This window comes from Delphinus delphis, chromosome 16 (assembly GCF_949987515.2).
Source record: "Delphinus delphis chromosome 16, mDelDel1.2, whole genome shotgun sequence".
NCBI classification, from domain to species: Eukaryota; Metazoa; Chordata; class Mammalia; order Artiodactyla; family Delphinidae; genus Delphinus; species Delphinus delphis.
The window spans coordinates 62638059-62662776 of NC_082698.1; the positions used below are offsets into that span (position 1 = coordinate 62638059).

The window sequence follows — 24718 nt, forward strand, 5'->3', positions numbered from 1 at the left end:
GTCTACCCCTGCTTTCCCACCTGGCCTGGAGATGTCACACTCCTGCATGAGAAAGGTCCTACAGGGGACAGAGATGCCCTTTCCGCCCTGATCAAGGCACACACCTCCCAGCCTCCCACAGCAGCTGTGGGAAGGAGACCAACTGTTTTTTGGAAATAACAAAGCTGAAAGAGGCTAATGCCCATCCCCCAAAGCTCAGCTCAAAGCCTCCTCCCCTGGAAAGCCTTCCTGGATCACCCCAGCTATAGAGATCTTTCTCCACTTGTGATCACCTATGAAATCACCAATGGGAAGCCCTCACTGGTACTGCTATTTACAATACTAACTATGCCCACTGAACAGATCATTCTGGGTATTTACTACCCACGGCATGCAGAGCGAGGGGGCAGGACCCAGCAACACATATACCATACCATCTCTGACTTCAACAACTTCACAGTCTGCATACATGATGCAAATGCATTAGTCCCAAAAGTTCACAGGAAGTTTAGCTTAGCTCCCAGACCACATTCTCCCCACAGAAGCCATATGGAAAGTGGTTGGAGCCCAAGTCGGTTCACAGTGGCCTAATGAACCACAATGCCCCTGAAGCAAGATACCGTGCAAAAGTTCCGGGCACCCAGCAGGTGCTCAATAAATGTTACTTCTCCTTTCCCAGTAAAGATGCAGTGCTGTTGTAACCCTGACATTTCAAGACTCAAATCAGACGCCAGAAACCATTTCCCCTTTAGAGGCACTTTGGTCCAAGGATAAATAAGGGAAAGAGAGTCCCTATTCTGAATTCTAAGGCAACATTCACTGATTCAACATATATTTAGTAAGTGTCTAGTATGTACCAGGCACTGGGAATAAAAAGGTAAGACCTAGTTCCTGCCCTCAAGGAGCTCAGTCTGGTAAGACACACCTGCACACCAACAAATGCAGTGGAGTTAGGGAAACACTGGGGTAGAGGTAATTGTGCAGAGGCACTAGAGATAGGAAATGGGCAAGGAAGGCTTCCTGGAGGAGGTGAGTTTGAACTGAGTCCATTTGATGCACGTAATGGATAAGTAAGAATTTCTGAAATGGACAAGGGGTTTCAGATGCCTATGAAGGTGCCATGGGGACAGCAGGTCAGCATAGCTAGAGCCAAGGACAGGCAGATGGGGGAGGGGAGGAGGCCAGGGAAGCTTGCAGAAGCCAGACCACCAAGGCCAGGTCTCTCAGGTTAAACCAGAAAGTTCATTCATTCATTCGACATCTCTTTACTGAGAGGTTGTGTAAGCCAGCGGTTCTCCAAGTTTTTGGTCTCAGGATTCCTTTTCACTCTTAAAAACTTTTGAGGACCCTAGAGTTTTTGTTTTGGGGGATTATATCTATCAATTATTTACTACATAAGAAATTAAGACATATTTTAAATATTTATTAACTCATTTAGAAATAACAGTAATAGATTTACATGTTAACATAAATATTTTTTGTTAAAAATTTTCCCCCAAAAATTGAGGGGGAAGAGTGGCATGGGCTTTACATTCTTACAAATGTTAATGTCTGGCTGATGAGAAGAACTGGTGGATTCTTGAAGCTGCTCCTCACTCAGTTTGCTACCACATCACGGTCACGTGCCCCTGAAATACTCCTTGGGGCACTCCTGAGAGAATGAGAGCAGGAAAGCAAATAGTATCCTAGTATTATCATGAAAATGGTTTTGACTTCACAGACCCCTCAGAAGAGTCCCCCCACCAAGGATCCCTGGAGCACACTTTGGGAGCAGCTGTTAGGAATGGGCTGCGGGGTGGTGAGTGGGGCCCAGCTAGCAGTGAACCAACCAAACACAAAAGTCTCAGCTTTGGTGGAGCTCACGTTCTAGTCAGGGAGAAACAAATAAATAAGAAAAGTATACGGTATATCTTGGTTATAAGTGCTATGAAGACAAAAACAGAAAAGGAAGCCAGGGAGGCTGGTAGAGGGGGCTGTCATTTTAAATAGCACAGCCAGGGAAAGTGACACTGGAGTGAAGACTTGAAGTGGGGAGGGGTGGGCGTAGCTCTGTAGCATCCACGTGGATACACAGCCGAACATCCAAGCAGCTTCCAAGACCTTGGAATGTGCCCATGTGTTCAAGGAACAGCTGCTACAGCCTGATGGGGTTAGAGTGGAGGGGAAGAGGGGAGAGGGCAGGGGTGTGGGCTGCAGAGCAGATGGACCCTTTGAAGCTATTGAGAGGACTCTGACTTTTGCTCTGAGTGGAAGGCAGTACGAGTTTGCATCTGATATGACTGTGATTTTTAAATGAGTTACTCTTGACTGCTGTGCTGAGAACTGGGGGATGGAGGCATGGAGGTGGAACGGTCAGGAATCCACTGCAGTAACCTAGATGCTAGGTGAGAGTGGCCTGGATCAGGGTGGGCACGTGAAGGTAGCAAGAAGCAGGCAGACTGGATATATTTTGAAGTTGAAATTAGGGAAATCACTGAAATAATTTAAGCAGGGAGTCACATGCTCAGATTTGCTTTCAAAAGTTGTTTACCAAACAGAATATGCACACAGCCGCAAGTGTCACCCACGGTTTACGCATTTGTTGTCATAGGGCTGGCGGTCCAGCTTGGCACGGTCAGCAGCCGGGAGGCCGGGCGTCACGCACCTCCTAAGGTGGCCTCCTGTACCCCCTCACCGCGTCCCCACACAGCGTTCGTGCAGGAAATGTGTGGCCTGAACCTAATTACAAGGAAACCATAGAGCAAATCCAGGACGCTGATGTTCTGCAGATCAAAGGCCTGGAGGCTTCAAAGGAATCCAAAGCAGTGAGGATAGCCTAGGTTGGAGGAGATGAAAGAGCCATGTCACAGTGAAAACAATGGGTGGACCTTGATTGGATAAAATGTCCACTACAAAGGACATGTGGGAAACAACTGGTGAAATCTGGAAATGGACAGCACAGATGATGTTCTATTTAATGGTGATTTGTTTTCAGATGGACAATGGCAGCATGTGGGAGAACCCCCTTTTCGGAAAGCTGGATGCTGGGGTACGTAAGGGTGAGGTCACAATGGCTACAAAAAAAAAAAGTGTTGTATTTATTGAACTCTTCTTTCAACTTTTCTGTGGGTTTAAAAAAATTTTTTTAAGTTCATTTCCCCATCACAGCTTGATTAGGCACTACTTATTTAGCGCTCCCTGTCCCGTGAAAGAAGGGCCTCTCCCGCCTCCCCTTCCCCAAGGAACAGAGGCTCCGCCCCACACATCCCAGACAAGCTGGTTGTCTGCAAACAGAGCGTCTCTGAACAGATAACACCAGGGCGTGCTGGGTGTCCCCAAGCAGACCGTGGGCAGTGGGCCCCGGGTCTCGAAGTTCTTTAGAGCATCTCCCCACAGTGCCTAGCACAGGGCCCAGCACATGCCGTTGGTGACTGACAGTGGGCACTCAGGGAGTCCTGGGTCTGGCTTCCGGCCACTCAGCAGTTCTCCTTCCAATGGGAAGAGGGCTCATGCAGGGTGGGCCAGCAGCTCCACATGGATATCCAGGCCCAGCAAGCTGAATGCTTTCTGAATTTTCCTAAGCAACGAGAGGGCAAGACCCCAGTAGGTCTTGGTGGATCAGACAAATGCAGGCAAGTGACACATGACTGTCTTCCCTGGGACTCCAGAACCTATGACATTCAAGGCCTCAGAGGTCACCCCTCATGTTTCAGAGGCACTGGGACCTTTTCTGTCAAAATGAGATCCGCTATAATGCATGAACTGTAATTCTGCATCCTGATTCTTTTTTTTTAATGCACTATGAGAACTATCTTAAGGATAACTGGAGAAGTTTTAACATGGACTTGGTATATAGTGGTGCTGTGGTTGTATCCAAGGACAATTTTGTTTAAGGAGATGCATCTGAGGATAGTTGGGGTGAATTGTCATGATGTCTGCAACTTCCTCTGACACGGCCAAATGTCAACATTACTGATTCTGGTTAGTGGGCATATGGGTGTTCACTGAATCATTCTTTAACCTTTTTTATGTTTTATGTTTTATTTTTTAACAATAAAAACGTTGAAGCAGCAAGCAAGATCCGAGTTCCATGTCTTCTAAGAGGAGATCTGTTCACAGTCTGAGTCTCCCTTTGGCCTGGGAAGTCTCAGTGGCCACAGCCAGGGGCTCGCTCACCAGAGGCTCAGGGCAGGCAGCCTCCTCTGGCCTGGAATTAATGCCCTCACCAGATGTTTCGCTAACTGCCAACTGGGGCTAAAGATCGGCTGTGATGGGAACCTACCTATTATCCATCCAGCGAGCTCACTAGAAAACAGCACCCCGGGGGGCCTGTAGGACACGCTCCTCCTTGTGCACAGGTTAGAGGCCTGCAGGAAGGGACACAGAGGGTCACTGGTCACCTTCAATCCCATCCTTCTCTGCTTTAAGGAAATCAGGACAAGAGAAGATGCATACGACAAAGCAACAATATGATGACAGCCGGTGCCAGCTGTGGGAGGAGGTAAGGCCGAGTGACCCAGCGCTCCCTGAGGCTGGGCTGGTGGGACTGGCAAAGAGCATGTGCCAGCTGAGGCCCTCTGCACTTGGGAGCTGTGTGACCTTGGACAGATCACTTCCCTCTCTGAGGGTCGGCTGCCTCTGCTGTTAAACGGGAATGATAACACCTGCCTAATGGTCACTCAAAGGACCTGGGGAGATGGGGAAACTCCTTTGTAAACTGTAAGGTGCTGTAACACATAATGAGAATCCCCATTCTTTCTTTAAAAGCCAGCAAAGACTGTTAAGTGCCTACACCTGACCAGGAGGTGCCACTATTTTTCTTTAAATTGACTGACTTTTCTTACTAAAATAAATATGGTCTTGGCCTAACCTAATCAACATCTATGAAATCATAGAGCTGAGGTATTAGTTATTTTCTTTAATACACATTACACCTAATGCACACGTATTACATTTTAAAATGTTCCCCCAGGAACCACCTAAAATCGTCTTGTGGACCCACCAGGACTAAGGAGATGGATGCTGTTCTGGCCCCACCCCCTTATTTTGCAGATGGGAATCTGAGGCCCAGAGAGAGGCAGTCACTCCCATAAGGTCACACAGTCCAGTGCTCTCTCCACTGCAAGCTGCCCTCCCTCATCGGGAAAAAAATGTTCTCACGCCCTGGCATATCCTCTCATAAAAGAAAAACAAAAAACCTGCTTCTGAAGGACGGTGATAGAGGCTCCATTTCTGACTTCCTGCAGCTTCAGAGAGCCCGCTGGGGACCTGGCCCAGGTGCCTTGTGCCACTTCAGGTCTGCTCCCGTCCTTCCCACAGAGTCTGACAGTCAGCCCACCTCCCTGGGGCCCTGGCCCCAGGAAGCTGGTCCCCACTCCAGGGCCCCTGCTCCTCTAGCAGCACCTCAGGGAGAACCAGAGGGCCCCCGGATGCCTGGGAAATGTTAGATGAGTGACTAAAGGACCGAACCAATGAACAAACAACCCATCCCCAAACAGCCCACCTCCCTTAAAAGCGTCCTTCTCTTAAGGACAAACACCTGGAATAGGAAGGCATCGAGAAGTCTGCCAGAAGAGAGGGGATAAGGCTTTGCATTTATTTGCAAGTTCCCTAACCTCTCTGAGCCTCTATTTACCTCAGTGTAGAATGGGGCAATAACCCTAAAACTGCCTCTGAGGGTTGCTGGAGGATTAAGGAGAGAATGTCTAGGAGACAACTCAGTCCAGCACACAGGAAGGGCTCATTAATTGTTAGCTTTAAAAAGACAAAGAGTCCAGTTATAAGGTAAATTAATGTTAGAGATGTAATATACTATATGATAAATATAATTAACACTGCTGTATGTTACATATGAAAGTTCTTTTTTAAAATATTTATTTATATTTTTGGTTGCATCGGGTCTTAGTTGCAGCAGCCGGGCTCCTTAGTTGTGGCTCGAGGGCTGCTTAGTTGTGGCTCGCTGGCTCCTTAGTTGTGGTTCAAGGGCTCCTTAGTTGTGGCATGCGAACTCTTAGTTGCAGCATGCACATGGGATCTAGTTCCCCAACTGGGGATCAAACGCGAGCCCCCTGCATTGGGAGTGCAGAGTCTCAACCACTGCACCACCAGGGAAGTTCCTGAGAGTTCTTAAGAGAGTAAATCCTAAGAGCTCTCATGACAAAGAAAACTTTTTATTTTCTACTTCTTTAATGTTATATCTGTATGAGATGATGGATGTTCACTAAACTTGTGATAATCATTTCATGATGTAAGTCAAATCACTATGCTGTACACCTTAAGCGTATACAGTGCTGTATGTCCATTATATCTCAATAAAACTGAAAGAAAAAAATTAAAAAGACAAAAGAGGAGGAAGCAGAAGGCACAACCAGGCTAGACAGAGGGCAGCCAGGGGAGATTTTCTCACTGCAAAGGGGAACGTTTAATTCTAAGTGAGGTGAGCACCAGAGGAGACTGCAGTGGAGAACCAAGACACAAACAAACAGGGCCGCTCCTGTCTCAGAACTGCGGGTCCCTGAACAATTCCTGTCCTCGCCTTCTTTCTGCTCTGATCCTGAGTCCACGCCCCCTTGAAGATGGAAAGAGTCAAGTGGCTGCTGCCACCCCTGTGGGGAGCCCAGAGCCCAAGTCTCCACTGCTGACTAAGCCTCCCCACCCACCGGAGCCTCCTGGGAGCCGCTAGCCCATCCCACTCCAATCACAGAACATCTGCAGCTGTCCTGAGCACACTGCTAGGACTCAGTGAGTGCCGGCTTCTCAAGGGACGGGGCTGGCTCATCTGTCCCCACCAACCCAGCACAGGGCCAGGCAAACAGTGCTCCCCGGTGGCACGCACAAGTGTTCCCGCTGCCTGAGTTCTTTCTGGCTCTGCAGAGAAGACCAGTCTGTGATAAGTCACACATCAGGCCTCTGTCCCCAGGTGCAGCAGCAGGCCCGTTTACAGTAGGGACACCAATAATCCCAGCTGGAGAGCATGCCACTGGGGTGAAATCACTGAGCAGCGCCCACTGTCCCCTCTGAACGATGGAGGTATTAGAACCAGAGGCACTTGCTGTGTGGCCTGGTCTCAGTTTCCTCCCCTCTGAGAGGAAGGCATTGCTACACCAGATGCCCTCCACTGCCCTTTGAAGTTCGCCCACCTAGAACCCCACCCAACTAACTGCCCCAAGTGATGGGTGATACGCCTGTTCAGAAAGGTTGTAAGGGAATCACAGATATTTTACAGCCCCACTTGGAAAGCGGTTTCAATTTAACTCTTTTCAGAATCAGGAAGTGCTTCCTGAGAGCTAACTTATATTCCCTTCTCATGCTTTAACCTCTTACTATCAGGCTTTCCTTGCAGAAACCAGTTGTAGAGCACAGCCTTTGAGCTGTGTGGGCAGACAGTTGCTGGGAAGGGGCGGGGCCTGTGTGGGGCAGACCGCTTGGGGGTGGGGCTGCAGAGGGGCGGGGCCACCAGCAGGGGTGGGACTATGGGCCTCACCCTCTGCCAGCCCGGCTCCTCTCCCCATCCCCACCCCTTGTCCTCTGTCTTCAGCACCCGCAGAAAGGAAAGGGATATTCAGGGACCTGCTCAATTGGACCCCTCCCTAGCGAGGCAACCTGGTGAAGCGGAAAGGGCTTGCATTGGTTTTCTGGGTTGCTGCAACAAATGACCACAAACGGCTTAAAACATAAACGTATTCTCTCAAAATTCTGGAGGCCGGAAGTCTGAAACCGAGGTGCCGCTGGGCCATGCTTCTTCCAGAGGCTCCTCGCCTCGTCCAGCTTCTGGTGGCTCCAGGCATTCCTTGGTTCGTCTGCCTTTGCATTCACACGGCTCTCCCCTAGGTGTGTTTGTGTCTTCTCTTCTGTCTCAAAGCTCCCTCTGCCTTTCTCTTACAAGAATACTTGTCATTCAATTTAAGGCAGCTCAGGCGATCCAGGATGATTTCATCTCAAGATTCTGAACGTAATTATATCTGCAAAGATGCTTTTTCCAAATAAGGCCACATTCACAGGTTCTGGGACATGAACACATCTTTTTGTGGGGTGGGGGGGCACCATCCAACCCACTACAGAGCTCACTGGTCAGAGTCAGAAGTCAAGTCCCTATCCTTCCACGAACTGGCCACTAGCTCATCACTGTGACCCCACGCAAGTTCATCACACCTACCGGGAACTCTGCTTCCCCACCACCTGCTGTACCTCCCCTACAGAGTCAGAACTGCAGGTCGCTGACACTCAATAGATCACAACCAGCTTTCCAACATGATGCCTACACATCAGCAGTTCTCAAACTGGAGACATAATTTCGGGGGTGGGGGGGTGGAATTATCACAGCTCACCCCCTAAGTGTGTGAATCCCTGACTCAAGAAACTCAAGTCTGGTTCTATAGAAACTTCTTTAAGTTACAAAGTTAACTACAGAGACGTGTTGCCTGTAGAGCAGATTAAAGGATGCTATAAAGATAACCAAAAGGAAAACAAAATTCTAGAACCATGGACACCCCCCAACCCGGATACATCTGGGTCCCCGGAAGAAGCCCAGCCTCCCGCACGGTCACCCCCATCCCCAGGCTGGTGGTCTCCACACACCTCCGTCAGCCTAGACTAGCCCCGCCAATACCCCACCCAACACCCCCGCTCCTCCACCCCTGGCTAGCGCACCCTCCCCTTCCAGGACGGCTCCCTCACGGAGAGCCTCTCCCAAATGTGCACAGTGACTTCCCAGCCCACGGACACTGTCCAGATCGGCAGCGAGGTTGGGAAAAGGTTCAGCAGGGCAGTCAGGATTCAGGTAGAGAGAAAGTCAGCTTGGAAACCGGGCCACTCCCATCAGAATTCCCTCACAGACACCACCATGAGCTGCAGTTTCTACTCCAGCTGCACGTTAGAATCACCCGGGGAAGTTTAAAACTTATAGGTGCCTGGGCCCCACCCTAGACCCATGCAGTCAGCTCTGAAGATGGGGCTTGGACACATGCCCTTGTGAAATCCTCAAGATGGGACGCCTCAGAGGCCCAAGGCCCAGAAGGTCCTGTCTTTTGACCTCAGGAAGTGACCCAGTCTCCGAATTCGGTGCCAGCCTCGGAAGCCAGCACCCCACTCCACTCCAGCCGGGCGACTTGGCCCCGATCTGTGACGGGGCGGGCTGGGGGCTGCACCCATCTCTGGGCCCAGTGCCCAGCCCACAGAGGGTGCACGGGAACTGACCGCCTGACCCCAAGCACCTCTGCAGCCCCCCACACTGCACCCAGCACAGCCCGTCCTCTGGTAGGGACGGGAAACAGCACAAGGAGCCTTGTGACTTGTCCAAGGCCACACGCTGCATCCTGGGAGGGGCTCTCCAGCAGGAAGGGGGAGGGCTCTGAGAATGACCGGGCCAAGGCTGTTTTCCTTCTACCCTCTGGGCAAATATTTACTTCCCTGCAGGCCAAGATGCAAACGCCTCCACTGGTGAGAAAGTCTACTCTGGAAAGAATTAAACAAAACACAACAAGCACCACTTTCACAGTGAAACAGCTCCGGTCTCAGGGATGGATGCAAATGGTGGGTTGTGCCAGTCACGTCGCCCTCTCTAGGCCTCAGTCTCCGCAGCTGTGAAAGGGGAAAGTGCCCAGCTCACAGGGTTGTTCTGAGGACCCAGAGAAGTGAAGCGATGTATGGTGATGCAAGCGCAAAGCGGAGGCTCCTCCCGCCCTCCAGCCCTTCTCACCAACACACAGCGAGCTGCCACCAGGCTCGCGCCCAGCGATGCTTCTCCCGGCATCCGCGCTGATGCTTACCGCACAAGACGCCCGGCTAAGAGCCCTGGAGGCATGGCCCCATCCAAGCCTGGCCCCCTGTGAGGTACAACGGTTACCCATTTCCACAGACAGGGAAACTGAGGCACAGAGAGTTGTCCGTGACTTGTCACGTAGCCAGTCAGATCTGCTCCTCACCCATCAACCAAGAAGTGCTCGTTCTCCTAACCTGCTGCGTGGTAGAGCTGCGCCTCCAGGACTGGTCCCCTCAAAGGGCGTTTCTGGGGGCTTCCCTGGTGGCACAGTGGTTGGGAGTCCACCTGCCGATGCAGGGTACACGGGTTCATGCCCCGGTCCGGGAAGATCCCACATGCTGCAGAGCGGCTGGGCCCGTGAGCCATGGCCGCTGAGCCTGCGCGTCCGGAGCCTGTGCTCCACAACGGGAGAGGCCACAACAGTGAGAGGCCCATGCACCGCAAAAAAAAAAAAAAAAAAAAGGGCGTTACTGACCTCAACATCCAGGCCCAACAAATATCCCATTCTGCAGTGACCCCCCCCCCCTCCTCTCCCAAAGCTCATCTCCACTCCTCTCAGTCTGGCATCCATGCCCTTCAAGCCCGGCTGCCACCTCCTGGAAGTCCTCCCCAGGGCTCCTCTGCAGTCACGGCCAGGCAGCCCCGCAGGAAACCACACGCTGCCTCCAACTGGCTGCTGCCGCCTGATTTCACCTTCCAGCTCCCTCGTGGGCTGACCTCCTAGTCTTCTCTGTCTCCCCTCCCACAGGCCCAGGTGGGAAGGCCCAGCCTGGAGCTGAACAGTACACCTGTGTGACATTCCCTGGCAAGGGCAGACCCTGCCCCTGGGCTCCCCCAACCCTCCTTCTCCAGGTGCTCTCAGAGCATTGAGAATACCTCTAGTTTGGCCTCTCTAGACCCACGTGCCCATCATGTGGCACACAGCCTCGCTGGTACACCACTAAAGCCTAGGAACTAAAGGGTGGGAAGAACTCAGGCCCCAGAAGAGGCTGAATGTGCTCCCAAGGGGGCAGACTTCTCCGCCCAAGGGCAAGGCCACAGCCATCCGCTCTAAGCAGGCAGAGAATCCCCAGCAGAAAGCAGCTTCCTCTGATAAGACAAATTCCAGAACTTCTCATCACACCTTATGTCCCAGCTCCCCCTGAGCTCTGTAAGGCTCCCCAGATAAGTCTCCATCCCCCCCAGGGACACCGGGCCTATAGTGTGCTGGGTGCTTCCACATCTCTCATCTTGCAGGGTCCTCCCCACAGCCCTCCAGGGTACCCGCAGATGAAGCGTCCAGGAGAATCAGAGAGTTGGTCCTTCACCCAGCGTCACAGCAGAACCAGCACTTGATCCATGTCTCCAAATGGTACTGCCATCAGGTCCTGACAATTAAACCTCCCCTCTGGGCCACTCAGACCCCAGACTCCTCATATGACCAGAGTCTCTCCACCCACAATTTGGCCCTTAGGCTTCCTCATCTGCTGCAGCCATACTTGCCTACCTCGGGCCTGTGCACTTACTGCTCCCTCCGTCTGAGATGCTCTCTACAGGCCTTTTTTGTGGCTGGGTCCTTCTCAGACTTTGACCTCCTCATAAAGGCCTTCTTTGACCACCCCATTTAAAGTAGGAACTCCCATCTCTTCCCACTTCCTCCCTAATTTCCTCCTTAGCACCTATCACAGCTATGTTTATTTACTGGTTTGTCTGACTAACCTGTCTCATTCATAGTTGTTTCCTGGTAACTATCACAATGCCTGGTATACACAGTAGGCATTAAATAACTATTTTGTTGACTGAATAAGCAAACGGTCCCCACCCTGGAGGGAATGGCAGATCAAGACTGGAATCTCCTGCCTTCCAGAAGATGTCGATTCCAGCCCACTCACATCCAGAGGTGCTCTCTGGGAAAGGTTTATCTTCTCAATCTCCTGTGTCCGGGCTTACCCAGAAGACATCATTCCCCTGTATATGCAGCCAACTGGTATGGAAATTGCATTATCAGTCCCTAATCTGGTTGACTCTAAGCCCCACCCCAGGTTGGCATTGTGACTCACGGAGAGAGAGGAGGCACAGGGCAGGGGAAAGGAGAAGGGCAGGTAGTTACTCCTGCTCAGGAACGAACAACCAAAGGTAGCGAGGTCCCAACCCACTCCTACAACTTAAAGCAACCCCTCTCTTACAGGAGGGGGCAGGTTCATGCACAGAAGCCTCGACTAAGCACAAAGAAACTTTCTCGGGGCCTTACTTGCTCATATGGAAAATGAGTTCATTAGAAGGTTCTCCAAATCCCTTCCGGGACTGTCTTCCTGATTCTCTGGATTTTAAAGGTCCCATGGCCAAGCTGGGGGAAGGGAGGACCTCTCTGGGCCTGAGGCCTGAGCCCAGCGCCAGGTCATCTCTGACAGCCCATGAGGCATGGTAACCGCTTCTCCAGTATGAAGGCTGCCTCACTTTCTACTTGAGTTTCACTATTTTCTCTTTGAAATGCTTGCCTAGAACAAGAGGGAAATAGACCTGCCCGATCAATCAAACACAATAAAAAAAGTTAAATATGTACATATATGTACAAGGACATGTCCAAATGGGTAGTAACCCCAACAATGAGTTCTCGCTCAGTGGTAGAATCGAAGGTGACTTTTACTTTCATCTGTGTACCTACCTGAATTGCTTGGAATTCTTTTTAAACTATGTGCACATATTATTTTCACACAAACAAAGCTCTTTTCAAAACTTAGAAATTCCTGCTATGGACTTCCCTGGTGGCGTAGTGGTTAAGAATCCGCCTGCCAATGCAGGGGACAAGGGTCCGATCACTGGTCCAGGAAGATCCCACATGCCACGGAGCAACTAAACCCATGTGCCACAACTACTGAGCCTGTGCTCTGGAGCCCGCGAGCCCCAACTACTGAAGCCCATGCACCCTAGAGCCCGCGCGCCGCAACTACTGAGCCCACGTGCTGCTACTACTGAAGCCCGCGCACCTAGAGCCCGTGCTCCGCAACAAGAGAAGCCACCGCAATGAGAAGCCCGCGCACCGCAACGAAGAGTAGCCTCTGCTCGCCACAACTAAAGAAAGCCCGCGCACAGCACCGAAGACCCAATGCAGCCAAAAAAAAAAGGAAATTCCTTCTGTGCTTAAGCGAGAGGCCAGGTACTTGGCTCCTTCCAGAAATGCTGTCTTCCACCTACACCTTGAGCCCTGACATGTGGAGGGACTACCACGGGGTAGGGGCTGGGGGTACAATGGCTGGTAAAGGTCACAGTGACCCCATGAAGAAAGTGAAGTCAGGCAACCGGGTCCTGGTCTGGGTCTGTCACTAACTTGCTGTGGGGTCTCAGATACTTGCTTCCTCTCTCCAGGCCTCAGTTTTCTCCTCAGTAAAACAAAAAGGTCACACTAGGGCCCTTCTAATTCTCAGTGAGTACCAAGAAGAATAGAGAGGAAGGTTGGGAAAGAACGGCTAATCCTTAAGTAGCTGGTGTAGTGTTTATCATGTGCTAGGCATTGCTCTAAGCTCTTCCTATAATTAATCCATTTAATGGTCTCAGCAACTCTCAGGTAGGTTCTGGTGTCACCCACTTTACAGATAAGACAACTGAGGCAGATGGAAGTTAGTGCCTATGTCACTCAGCCTATAAGTGTCAGAGTTGGGATTTGAACCCAGATAGCTTGGTACAGAGTCCACGCTCTTCATCATTAAACTTTAGGGAAAAATAAAGCATCACAGATCAAACTATGATAACGGGGCCCATCCTTGGAGAGGGCAAGAAGAGTTAATATTGCCTCTGGCATTTATAACCTTCATCACCTATCCACACCCACTTCCTTCTCAATCATCAACACCCCTCAGCCCTGACACCATTACCCAACTTTTCAGTTGGGTTTTCACCCTACCTCATTGTCAAGACAACAGGTGCTTGCCAGAGAGCCAGTGTCTCCACGACCAGTAAAGCCCACTTTGCAAATTCAAGGCGTCAGCAAACCTGACCACTGCTGGCTATACACCCAGTTCAGCCTCTGATCCAGGTACCCATATCTCCAATCCTTGCTTCCAAGATGCAGGTTGGGACTCAACTGCCCCAATGCAACAAGCTTTCCCTGAGGACCTACTGTGTGCCCGGCTCCAAGACCAGCATTTGGAAGAGGATACGAATGAGCTACACCCCTGACCTCCAGGAGCCCACAGTCCAGTGAGGAAAAACAGTCATGTAAACGGATCTCTAGGATACCCTGTGGTTGGTGCTATAATTAGAGATGTGTCCCCAGTGGGCTAAGGGCACATGTGTCAGAGTGATTCACCCATGTGGTGGGAAGAGGAGCCTCCAAGAGCCTCTGGGTGAGCTCCTTTCTCACTGAACTGGGAATGAGGAGACGTGGGGGCTAGTGCCAGCTCTGCTCAGTGACCTTGAGACACACCCCCTCTGAGCCCCGAGGTCACCCTCTAAAAATGAGAGGGCCCCCAAGTGTGGGACAAGAGGTCACTGTAAGGGGTTCAAGGTCATGTTCATATTGACTCATAGACTGAGAAGTTTTCATTGTTCATTTTCCTTCTGATCTTTCCAATCTCATCAAGGAGCAAATCTCAGCTTCGGTGTCAGTTTGTCTTTACGCCTCTCAAACACTTGCCAAACTGCTTTTGAACAACCAGGGCAAGCCTCAGGTTTGCAGCCTACAGCACCCACAGTATCTAGCTAGGATTAAATAACTTGTTTTATCTTCCCTGCACTATATTTACTGTCATATTTACCTACTATATTTTTTAACATCTTTATTGGAGTATAACTGCTTTACAAAGTTTTGTTAGTTTCTGCTGTATAACAAAGTGAATCAGCTATATGTGTATATATATCCTCATATCTCCTCCCTCTTGCGTCTCCCTCCCACCCTCCCTATCCCACCCCTCTAGGTGGTCACAAAGCACCGAGCTGATCTCCCTGTGCTATGTGGCTGTTTCCCACTAGCTATCTATTTTATATTTGGTAGTGTATATATGTCCATGCCACTCTCTCACTTCGTCCCAGCTTAACCTTCCACCTCCCCGTGTCCTCAAGTCCATTCTCTACGTCTGCATCTTTATTCCTGTCCTGCTCCTAGGTTCGTCATAACAATTTTTCTTTTTTTTTTAGATTCCATATATATGTGTTAGCATATGGTATTTGTTTTTCTCTTTCTGACTTACTTCACTCTGTATGACAGACTCTAGGTCCATCCACCTCACTACAAATAACTCACTTTCGTTTCTTTTTATGGCTGAGTAATATTCCATTGTATATATGTGCCACATCTTCTTTATCCATTCATCTGTAGGTGGACATTTAGGTTGCTTCCATGTCCTGGCTATTGTAAATAGTGCTGCAATGAACATTGTGGTACATGACTCTTTCTGAATTATGGTTTTCTCAGGGTATATGTCCAGTAGTGGGATTGCTGGGTCATATGGTAGTTCTAGTTTCAGTTTTTTAAGGAACCTCCATACTGTTCTCCATAGTGGCTGTATCAGTCTACATTCCCACCAACAGTGCAGGAGGGTTCCCTTTTCTCCATACCCTCTCCAGCATTTATTGTTTATAGATTTGTTTTTAAGTTTGTTTGTTTATTTATTTATTTATGCCTGTGTTGGGTCTTCATTACTTCACGCAGGCTTTCTCTAGTTGTGGCGAGCAGGGGCTACTCTTTGTTGCGGTGCCCAGGGTTCTCACTGCGGTGGCTTCTCTTGTTGCGGAGCATGGGCTCTAGGCGCGCGGGCTTCGGTAGTTGCGGCGCGTGGGCTCAGGAGTTGTGGCTCGCGGGCTCTAGAGCACAGGCTCAGTAATTGTGGTGCACAGGCTTACTCGCTCCACAGCATGTGGGATCTTCCCGGACCAGGGCTCGAACCTGTGTCCCCTAAATTAGCAGGCGGATTCTTAACCACTGTGCCACCAGGGAAGTCCCTGTTTGTAGATTTTTTGATGATGGCCATTCTGACTGGTGTTAGGTGATACCTCATTGTAGTTTTGATCTGCATTTCTACCTGCTATTTTTGATGAGGAATATTGGTTCCCCAATGGCAGTGGTGATATAAAGCCTCCTTTTAAAAATAAACTTAAGTTTAAAAAGTGATTCAGCTTAAAGTAATATAATATTACATGTAAACAATATTATAATAGTTACAGCCTCTACGTATGGCTATTTGAACAACATCTATCAAAATTTTTAATGCACATACAAAAACAGGTGAAGCTGTTCTGTGCTATTAGACATCCCAATAGTGATTACTACTGGCGAGAAGGGGTAGCGACTGGCAGTGGACACAATGGGAGTTGCTGGCTTCTTCTGTCCATTCTGCTGGTTGACCTGGGGGCTGAGTATACAGTGGTGTTCACTTTGTAAAAATTAATCAAGTTGTACACACTTATTATGAGTGTATTCTTATATGTATATTATATATTCATATACCCTTTAACCCAGCAATTCCACTTTTAGAAATTACCCTGAAGACATACACACATATGTGCAAAATGACACGTTCGAAGACGCTCACTGCGGCACTGTCTGCAGTAAGGAAAGATTGGAAACAACCTGAGTTCCCCAGCTGGAGACTGATTAAGTATATTTTGGCCTAGCCTACAGTGAATTCTATGCAGCCATCAAACAGAAGGAGGCAGCCCCTAGCAAAGCTCCAAATTTCACACAGATTTAAATTTAAGTGAAAAAGTAAGGGCAGAGCTGTGTAGTGTGCTACTTTATGCAGGGGGAACAAAAAGGAATATATGACATATGCACATGTTTGTGCCTAGGACATCCTGTGCCTAGGATTGCATCTCAGAAAAGAATCATAAGAAACTCATAACAGAGGCCTCCTCTGGACAGGGCAGGCCAGGAGAGAGGGATAGGAGGAAGGCTTATCACTGATGACGATTCTTCTATACTTTTAAATGTTGTACAGTCTCCTTGCATTTCCTATTTGATAGTAAGTTTTAAAGCAAAAAGCCCTATAGAAGGTGCATGGCTATGGTAAAACTTATGGCTCCTTAAATACTGAGATGAAAGTGTTGGCACTTTGGGCTTATAAAGCAAGTAACCCTTGGCCCTACTCCTCCTCCCAAGGGACGGAGACGATAGGCTCTCCTGTAATGGCTTCCAATTAACAGCAAACCCAGTCTAGGACAAATTACTTAAACTGGGCCTCCACCCTGCAGTCAAATTCTGGCACCTGGAGTTGCCCTGGCAGGTGGCTGAGCTCTTGGCATGCCTAGGGAGACTTTTAAGCACAAATACCTGCAGGGATGGGAAGTTAACGATTTGGTAAGGCAATCTCAGGTGGCTGGAAAGGAAAGATTCTGAGTTCTGAGTCCCACCCTGCTCCAAGAGAGACAAAGCAAAGGTCACAGAGTGCTCTTTTCTCAGGGCTGCAGGGGACAGTGACAGGACAGGCCTTGAAAATTCGAGTTCCGTTTTAACTGTGCAACTTTCTTTTTTATAGTCCTTGGTTTCCCCACATATCACTGTTTCCCCACATCACTAACCCCAAAAACAATCCAATGAAGTGTGGGGCAGGGTATCAGTTATCCATTTTACAGATGGAAAAATGGGGGCACGAAGAGGTTAAGAGACTGGTCAGTGATTATATATCAAGAGAAGGGGTGAAGCCAAAACAGTAATCCCCACCTTCTGACTCCTGGTCTTCCCCTATTTTCTCACCTCCCCACCCATCAACCTCAGCCTTTCTTTCAACTCTGACCTACAGAGAATGAGCTTCTGAGGCCAGACGAACAAGGAGAAGGCAAGAAAAACCCGGAATCAGAATCAAAGGGCCTACGAGACCATCTAACTCAGCCGTTTTTAACCCTGACCACACAGTAGAATTACCTGGGGAGCTTAAATAAGTTCAAATAAATACACAGGCCAGGGCCCAGGTAACTGTAGTGTTTTTAAAATTCTGTAGTTGATTCTGATGCAACTTTAAGAACCACTGAATGACAGCTCAAATCACCCCCATCCAGTTCCACATAAAACCTTCTGCCTCCCTGAAGCCTCCATCAATGGGTCTGTGCTCCATCCTCCGGCCCCCACACATACTGCTCTTCTCTCTTCCACATTACATAGAGTCAGAGAATTGGACTGGGAGCTGGGCAAGTCAATTAACAGCTCTGAGGCCCCAAACATGGAAATGACTTGCCTAAGCTCTCCCAGTGATTCAAAACAGAACAAGACTAGAATCTGGATCTCTTGACTACCAGGTAAGGTCACATACACAGAGGGGTCACAAGGAAAGCCAGGCTTGATGGCAGATCTAACAGTTCCTGCCAGCAGAACAGACCCAATGAGGGCTGAGGAGAAGACCAGGAGTGTGCATGTGTTTTGAGGCAGAGGAGTGTCAGGTACCTGGGCAAGTCTGCCCTGTGGGGAGGGGTGTCAGGTACCTGGGCAAGTCTGCCCTGTGGGGAGAGGTGTCAGGTACCTGGGCAAGTCTGCCCTGTGGCATACTGGGGGTAGGGGGCTATTCTAGAGTGGCAGGGCTGGCACTGGCCTGTAGAAAGGTGTCCTCATTTCTACAAGGGGGCCCAGCCTAGTCTGAAATCTCCATAAAGAAATGCAGTCTATTGGGGCAGCTTACCAGGAGGGCCCAGCTCCCTTGCCCATAATAATAATGGCTGACACCTCTTAAGCTCTTCACTGGTCCCTGTGCTAAGCAATGTACTTGACCTGTTTCATTTAATCTCCACAACCATTCTGAAAGTTGAGTATAATTACTGTCTCCATTTGCAGACCGGGAAACTATGGCCTAGAGAGTTGAAGTAACTTCCCCGAGATCACGCCGCTGGAAAGAGGTAGTGGCAGGATTCGAAGGCTGGTTCATGTCCAGCCACTACCACCCTGCCCCCAACAAGAGAGAGAGAAGGTTAAGTGCAGGGGCGTTTTTAAGTTACTGAGCACCTGGGAGCAGCCGGAGACCACACGTCTGGTGGAATCCTCCTTTCACCAAAGAGGAAATCAAAGCACCTGGAAAAGCATCTTGCTCAGGGGCATGGGCAAGTAAATAGTGGGGACAGCATAAGGAGTTCAGGTCTCCCGACTCCGGACAACAAAGCCCGACCACTTCTCCGCAGACGGATAGAGAGACGAACTCAGTAATACCCGGCAGGTGGGGTGAGCGCGGCCAAACGTGGTAACCACAGCCTACGGCACCAGTGGAAGCGCAGCGGACTCGCAGAACCAAACTGCTGGTCAGGTGCACACAGGTGAGCCAGGCGGAGCTCCTTCGTGGGAGCTCCTTCGTCTGAGACGTTGCCACCAAGCTCTAAGGCTCCGCACCGAGCGGCTGAAACTCAGGCGGAGCTGGAGCAACCATAATTTCCTAGTTCACAAGGAGAGTGGGACGAGAATCCAGGAGTGCGCTTCTGCCCCTCCCTGGAGCAGACAAGCCTGGACCCAGCCCACCCCCACCGCCGGCTCAGCGTGTGGGTGAACAAGGGAGTGCCGACTCCCCCTCCCATGCCGGGGCCCGACTGGGGTCACTCACCCAGAACACCGTGGAGTAGATGACGAGCGAGAACTTGAGCCAGAGATAGGAGAGGCGCGCGCAGTAGCGCACCTGCTCCGAGTCTCCGCGGGGCATCCTGGGGGGCTCCCGGGCTGGGTCCCTCGCTGCCAGCAGCCCCACCTGAGGCTGCCTGCCCGGCTCCCCGCCCCGCCACCGGCGCTCACTCGGGGACTGACACCGGCGAGCCGCAATCACAGCCCCGGCCCGGGCCCACCCAGCCCCAGGGCCAATGGGCGCTCTGGGAGGGGGCGGGCCTGGGGCGGGGCAGCGGCCTGGACCCAGAGGAGGCCGAGGGAGGGGCAGGGGCGAGGGTTTTGCGAAAGAGGTCGCGTGCAGCTGTGGAAGCGCCTATGCTCAGGCACTTTGGGGGCCGTGGGAGAGTGTGTGCAGAGGGGCGCTAGGGAGACAGCTAGAGTGCTTCATTCGGGGTACACAGAAATGCTCGCTTTCCACTGTTGTCAAGAGAGAAGACTATGGGAAAAGAGCAGGAATTTATGGCTAAGGTGTTAAAGTGTGCAAATGAGTGTGCAAGGCATGAATGGAATAAGGAAGTGGAGTTCCTCAGCCTAAGGGGGGTGGGAGAGCCGCATCTAGGAAGGTGCTGCAGACGAGGGTGCGGGTAGGGGCCCTCGTGGAGCTGAGGCCCGCAGTTTCCTCTTGTAACAGTTTGGAGGCTTTTCCCCAGGTCTCTGAGATTCCCCTTCTCTGCAGCCAGGTGAGATCCCAACCCTGCCCCAGTGGCCTCCTCCTCTGAGAAGCCCTCACCCCCTCACCCCAACTCAGGAGCCCCCTCCCTTGCACACACTCAGCCCAGCTCTGACCCAGCTTCTTCGCACCCAGCCTTTCCCCTGCCCGGGGTCAGAATCTGTCTTCCTGTCTGTGAGTCTGTCTCCCACGGCCCCTGCTTAACTCACTGCTATTTCCTTTCCCTGCAGGCCTAGCTCAGCCTGGGACTTGGCAGGCCGGCAATCAGTGTTTGTGCCATTCAGGAATTAAATGTGTGGCCCAGAGGTTGTGAGCTCACGGCAGCGCTAGGTGGGGTCCCTGGTGGTGACTGCAGGAATGGCACACTTGTCCCAGTCCCCTGCCCTGGACTCCCAAGCCTCCCAGAGAGAAACAGAGACCAGGCTGTCCCAGCCCTCAGGGCTCTGCCATAGAAAGAAGAAAGTAAGGTGGGGGTGGGGAGGGAGGCAATGCCCTGCCCAGGGAGTTAAAAGGAAGCCAGTTTCCTGGTACTAGGAAGCAAGCGAGCCTTGCAAGGTTGGGTGGAGACTTGGAACCAGGAACTGCTGAGGGTCACCTTCAAATGAATAACCAGGGGCTAAGAAGGCATCCTACCCCAAGGTTAGAAGTCATCCTTTCTGTCCTTTAAGGAGGAAGAAATTAAATCTTTACCCCTCTTTGCAGGACTACCTTCCCTCACCAGCCCCACAGAGCCAGGCTTACACCCACTCATGGAGGTGCTCATCTCCATCCCCAGGAGGGGTTGTCTGTCTCCCTCTCCCTGGGGGTTCGCCTCCTAGCCTCCTTCCCCACTCCGGTTTTATTTCAGTTGCCCCCGCCTTAGTCCTGACCTCTCTAGCTAGCTGCACGCTCTCCTCTTTCAAATCTTCCCTAGTGACACACACACATCTGAGTGGTCCCTCTCAGCTCTCCCTGAGCCCCTAAACGATGACGCCCTGAGGGATGAGGCTGAGACACCCCCGCAGAGGGAGCCTGGAGCTCTTTGGGGCTAGCACAGCCTTTCCCGGGCTCCTGGGCAAATTCGCTGTTCCTCCCACCCCCAACCTGACCCCAAGCACTATGGGCTGCTCCTCAGACACATCTGCAAATACTGAAATCTCAGAAGAAGTAATGACCTATTTTCAATTTTTCTCTCCTTTTGCCAGGACCTCTGGGCTGGGGGTCAGCAGGCCTGGTGCCAAGCCTGGCTTTGCCATTAACTTTGTTAGAATATGTGGCATAAATAGTATGACACAGAGGTGGGAGTGTGACCCTGGCTGCAGCTTCGAACCACGTGGTGATCTTCAAATGTATCCTGATATCCAAGCCCCACCCCAGTCCAGTTAAGTCAGAATCTCCACCGACCGGGGCCTGGGAATCAATATTGTTGTAAAGGTGCCAGGTAATTTCTGAAGTGCAGCTATGACTATCACCAAGTCTAGAGGTAGTCATGAGGGTGAGGTGGTTGGCCAGAATTTATCAGAAAGGCCACAGTCCAGAGGGCTCTAAGCTATCCAGTGGTGCGCTGGTCAGTGTTTAATAACTGGCTCTCTGGTTGGTGGGGTGGGCAGGGAGACCCTGTTGCCACTTTCCATAGTGTAAATACTTCCGCCATGTCTGAGATGTACACAATCACACCCAATCAGCTCAGCACAGCCCTGCAGCTCTCCCTCTCTCAATAATGATTAGCATAGAGAGCGCCACAATGAATGTATCAGTGAAATTCATGGCTTATTAATTAGCACAACAGGTATTAGAAATAAGCTATCTTTTGGTGAAATTACTGCCGGCATACCTTGGAGATATCGTAGGCTGGGTTCCAGACCACTACAATAAAGCCAATATCGCAATAAAGTGAGCGACAGGAATTTTTGTTACCCAGTGCATATAAAAGATACATTTATACTATACCACTGTCTACTAAGTGTGCAATAGCATTATGTCTAAAAAAGCAATATACATGCCTAATTTAAAAACAGTCCACTGCTGGACTTCCCGGTGGTGCAGTGGTTAAGAATCTGCCTGCCAATGCAGAGGACATGGGTTCAGTCCCTGGTCCAGGAAGATCCCACATGCCATGGAGCAACTAAGCCCACAAGCCACAACTACTGAGCCCGCGTGCTGCAACTACTGAAGCCCAAGCGCCTAGAGCCTGTACTACACTACAAGAGAAGCCACCACAATGAAAAGCCCGCGCACCGCCACGAAGAATGGCCCCCGCTCGCCACAACTAGAAGACCCAGCAACGAAGACCCAACACAGCCAAGAATAAGTAAACTTTTAAAAAATAAAAATATAGACTTTTAAAAAATACAAAATAAATAAAAATACTTCATTGCTAAAAAATGCTAATCATCATCTGAGCCTTCATCGAGTCATAATCTTTCTGCAATAGTAACATTGAAGGTCACTGATCACCATAACAAATATAATAATGAAAAAATTTGAAATATTGCAAGAATTACCAAAATGTGACACAGAGACATGAAACGAGCAAACGCTGTTGGACTTGACACAGGGCTCCCACAAACCAATTTGTAAAACAACGCAGTATCTTCAAAGCACAATAAAGCGAAGTGCAATAAAACAAGGTGTGCCTGTAGCATTCGAGATACGTAGATTGGCTAAAATGATGAGGGGCACCATCCATTCCTTCTTCAGAGTAAAAAAAAAAAAATCTCACTTAAGGATGATGCGCTGGGCTAAATCCTTGAGGCATCCCAAATCCTGAGGGATTCTGGTTGCCTGATGTGACCATCTGTCTAGCTGAATCCTGCATCTAGACCGTTGTATCTTTCTTGAGTGGACCCTTCATGCAAGGTGACAGAGCACCTAAAAGGACAGAGGGCTGAGCCTTCACTGACTTTACAGAACAGACTGTATGAACCGGTTTTGTGGCTTCCTGCTAGTAAATGCTTGTTGTATACAGATTTGTATGGGTAGCAGAATTTGTTCTGAGATCTATTGTCATGATAATCCTGGCAGGGAGATTGTAGGAGGAAATAACTAACCTTCACCTTTAGCGGCTACTACTGCTTATGAAAATGAAACCTACGGATTGTACACAATCAACTTGGCTCTCATAAGTTTGCACCCCTGCCTCTGCTTCCCCATCTGTGAAACCATGAGGCTGGACTGTTTTTCTTCTACCTAGTTCTAACAATCTTAGCTATAGTCCTCACAGACAAATCAGTCAGCAAATGTACACTGAGCTTCTACTATGACTCAGGCCCTGCCCCAGGCTCTGGGGATACAGCTGTAAACAAGATAGACAAGAGCTTCTATTCTCTTCTACTGGGGCATGGGAAGGGGGGAGGGGGCGGGGGGGTGGGGACATGCAACACACATGACAACTACTACATGAAAAGGGTAATTTCAGGTACTGATATGTGCTAAAGATGCGGGAGAAGAGCTTCTAGTGGAAGAAGCAGCAGGTACAAAGGCCATGAGAGAAGAAGCAGCTTCGAGAGGGTCCATGTGGCTCATGCAAGGACCTCGGGAGAGTAGAACGGGGAGAGATCAGAGGCATAGGAAGAAGCCTCACAGCTTTCGTAAACAGTGTAGATTTGTTTCCAGTTTTAGTGAGGGCCACTGGTAGGTTTTAAGCAGGGACGTGATACTGAATGTGATTTAAGCTTTAGAAGGTTGCAGCTGGGACTTCCCTGGTGGTCCAGTGGTTAAGACTCTGAGCTTCCACCGCAGGGGGCGCAGGTTCGATCCCTGGTCAGGGAACTAAGATCCCACACGCCGCGTGGTGGCCACAAAATAAATAAATAAATAAGAAGGTTGCAGCATGGAGGACAGACAGGAGACAGGGCTGGGGGTGAGGAAGGCTGGTTAGGAAGCCCTTGCACAGTCTCAGTGCAAAAGGCTGTGGACTAGGGGTACAGCACTGGGAAGAATGACAAGTGGCTGCACTGGGGATATATCTTGGTGATAGAACCAACAGAGCTTACTGACAGATTGGGTGTAGAATGTGAGGAAAAGAGGAATCAAGATGCTCCCAAGTGCTTTTGCCTTGAGCAACTAGGTAAATGTTGCTGTCATTTACAAAGGTGAGGGAGGTCACAAAGAATGCTGCTGGGGGAAGTGGGTCAAAAATCAATTACTGGGGACTTCCCTGGTGGCGCAGTAAAGGCAGATTCCTGGTGGCGCAGAATCTGCCTGCCAATGCAGGCGACATGGGTTCGACCCCTGGTTCAGGAAGATCCCACATGCCACGGAGCAACTAAGCCCATGCACCACAACTACTGAGCCTGTGCTCTAGAGCCCGTAAGCCACAACTAGTGAGCCCACGTGCCACAACTACTGAAGCCCGCATGCCTAGAGCCTGTGCTCCACAACAAAAGAAGCCACCACAATGAGAAGCCCGTGCACTGCAACAAAGAGTAGCCCCCACTCGCTGCAAATAGAGAAAGCCCGCACGCAGCAAAGAAGACCCAACGCAGCCAAAAATAAATAAAATAAGTAAATTTTTTTAAAAAATCAATTACTGGAATTCCATGGCAGTCCAGTGGTTAAGACTCTGCACTTCCACTACAGGGGGCATGGGTTCAATCCCTGGTCGGGGAACTAAGATCCCACAGGCCGCATGGTGCGGCCAAAAAAAAAGAAAAAAGCTTTCCTTTAAAAAAAAAAATCAATTACTTTGTTTGGCCATTTAACTTTTTGAACTATCTTTTCAAAATCCAGGTGGAATTGTCCAGGGAACTCAGAGGTGAGGTTTAAGCTGGATGATATAAATTTGAGAGTCATCAGGTCAATTTAA

The 24718-nt window shown here is 50.1% G+C and overlaps 1 protein-coding gene across 1 annotated transcript in view; it reads right to left on the bottom strand.

Moving 5' to 3' along the window:
• TSPAN15 (tetraspanin 15) overlaps positions 1-19396 on the bottom strand; it is a 49550-nt gene extending 30154 nt beyond the window's left edge. Inside the window, exon 1 of the mRNA XM_060034878.1 lies at positions 19207-19396. Coding sequence (XP_059890861.1) covers positions 19207-19302 — 96 coding nt within the window. The 5' untranslated portion in view covers positions 19303-19396. The remainder of the gene's footprint in view (positions 1-19206) is intronic.
• Between the last annotated feature and the right edge of the window lie 5322 nt (positions 19397-24718).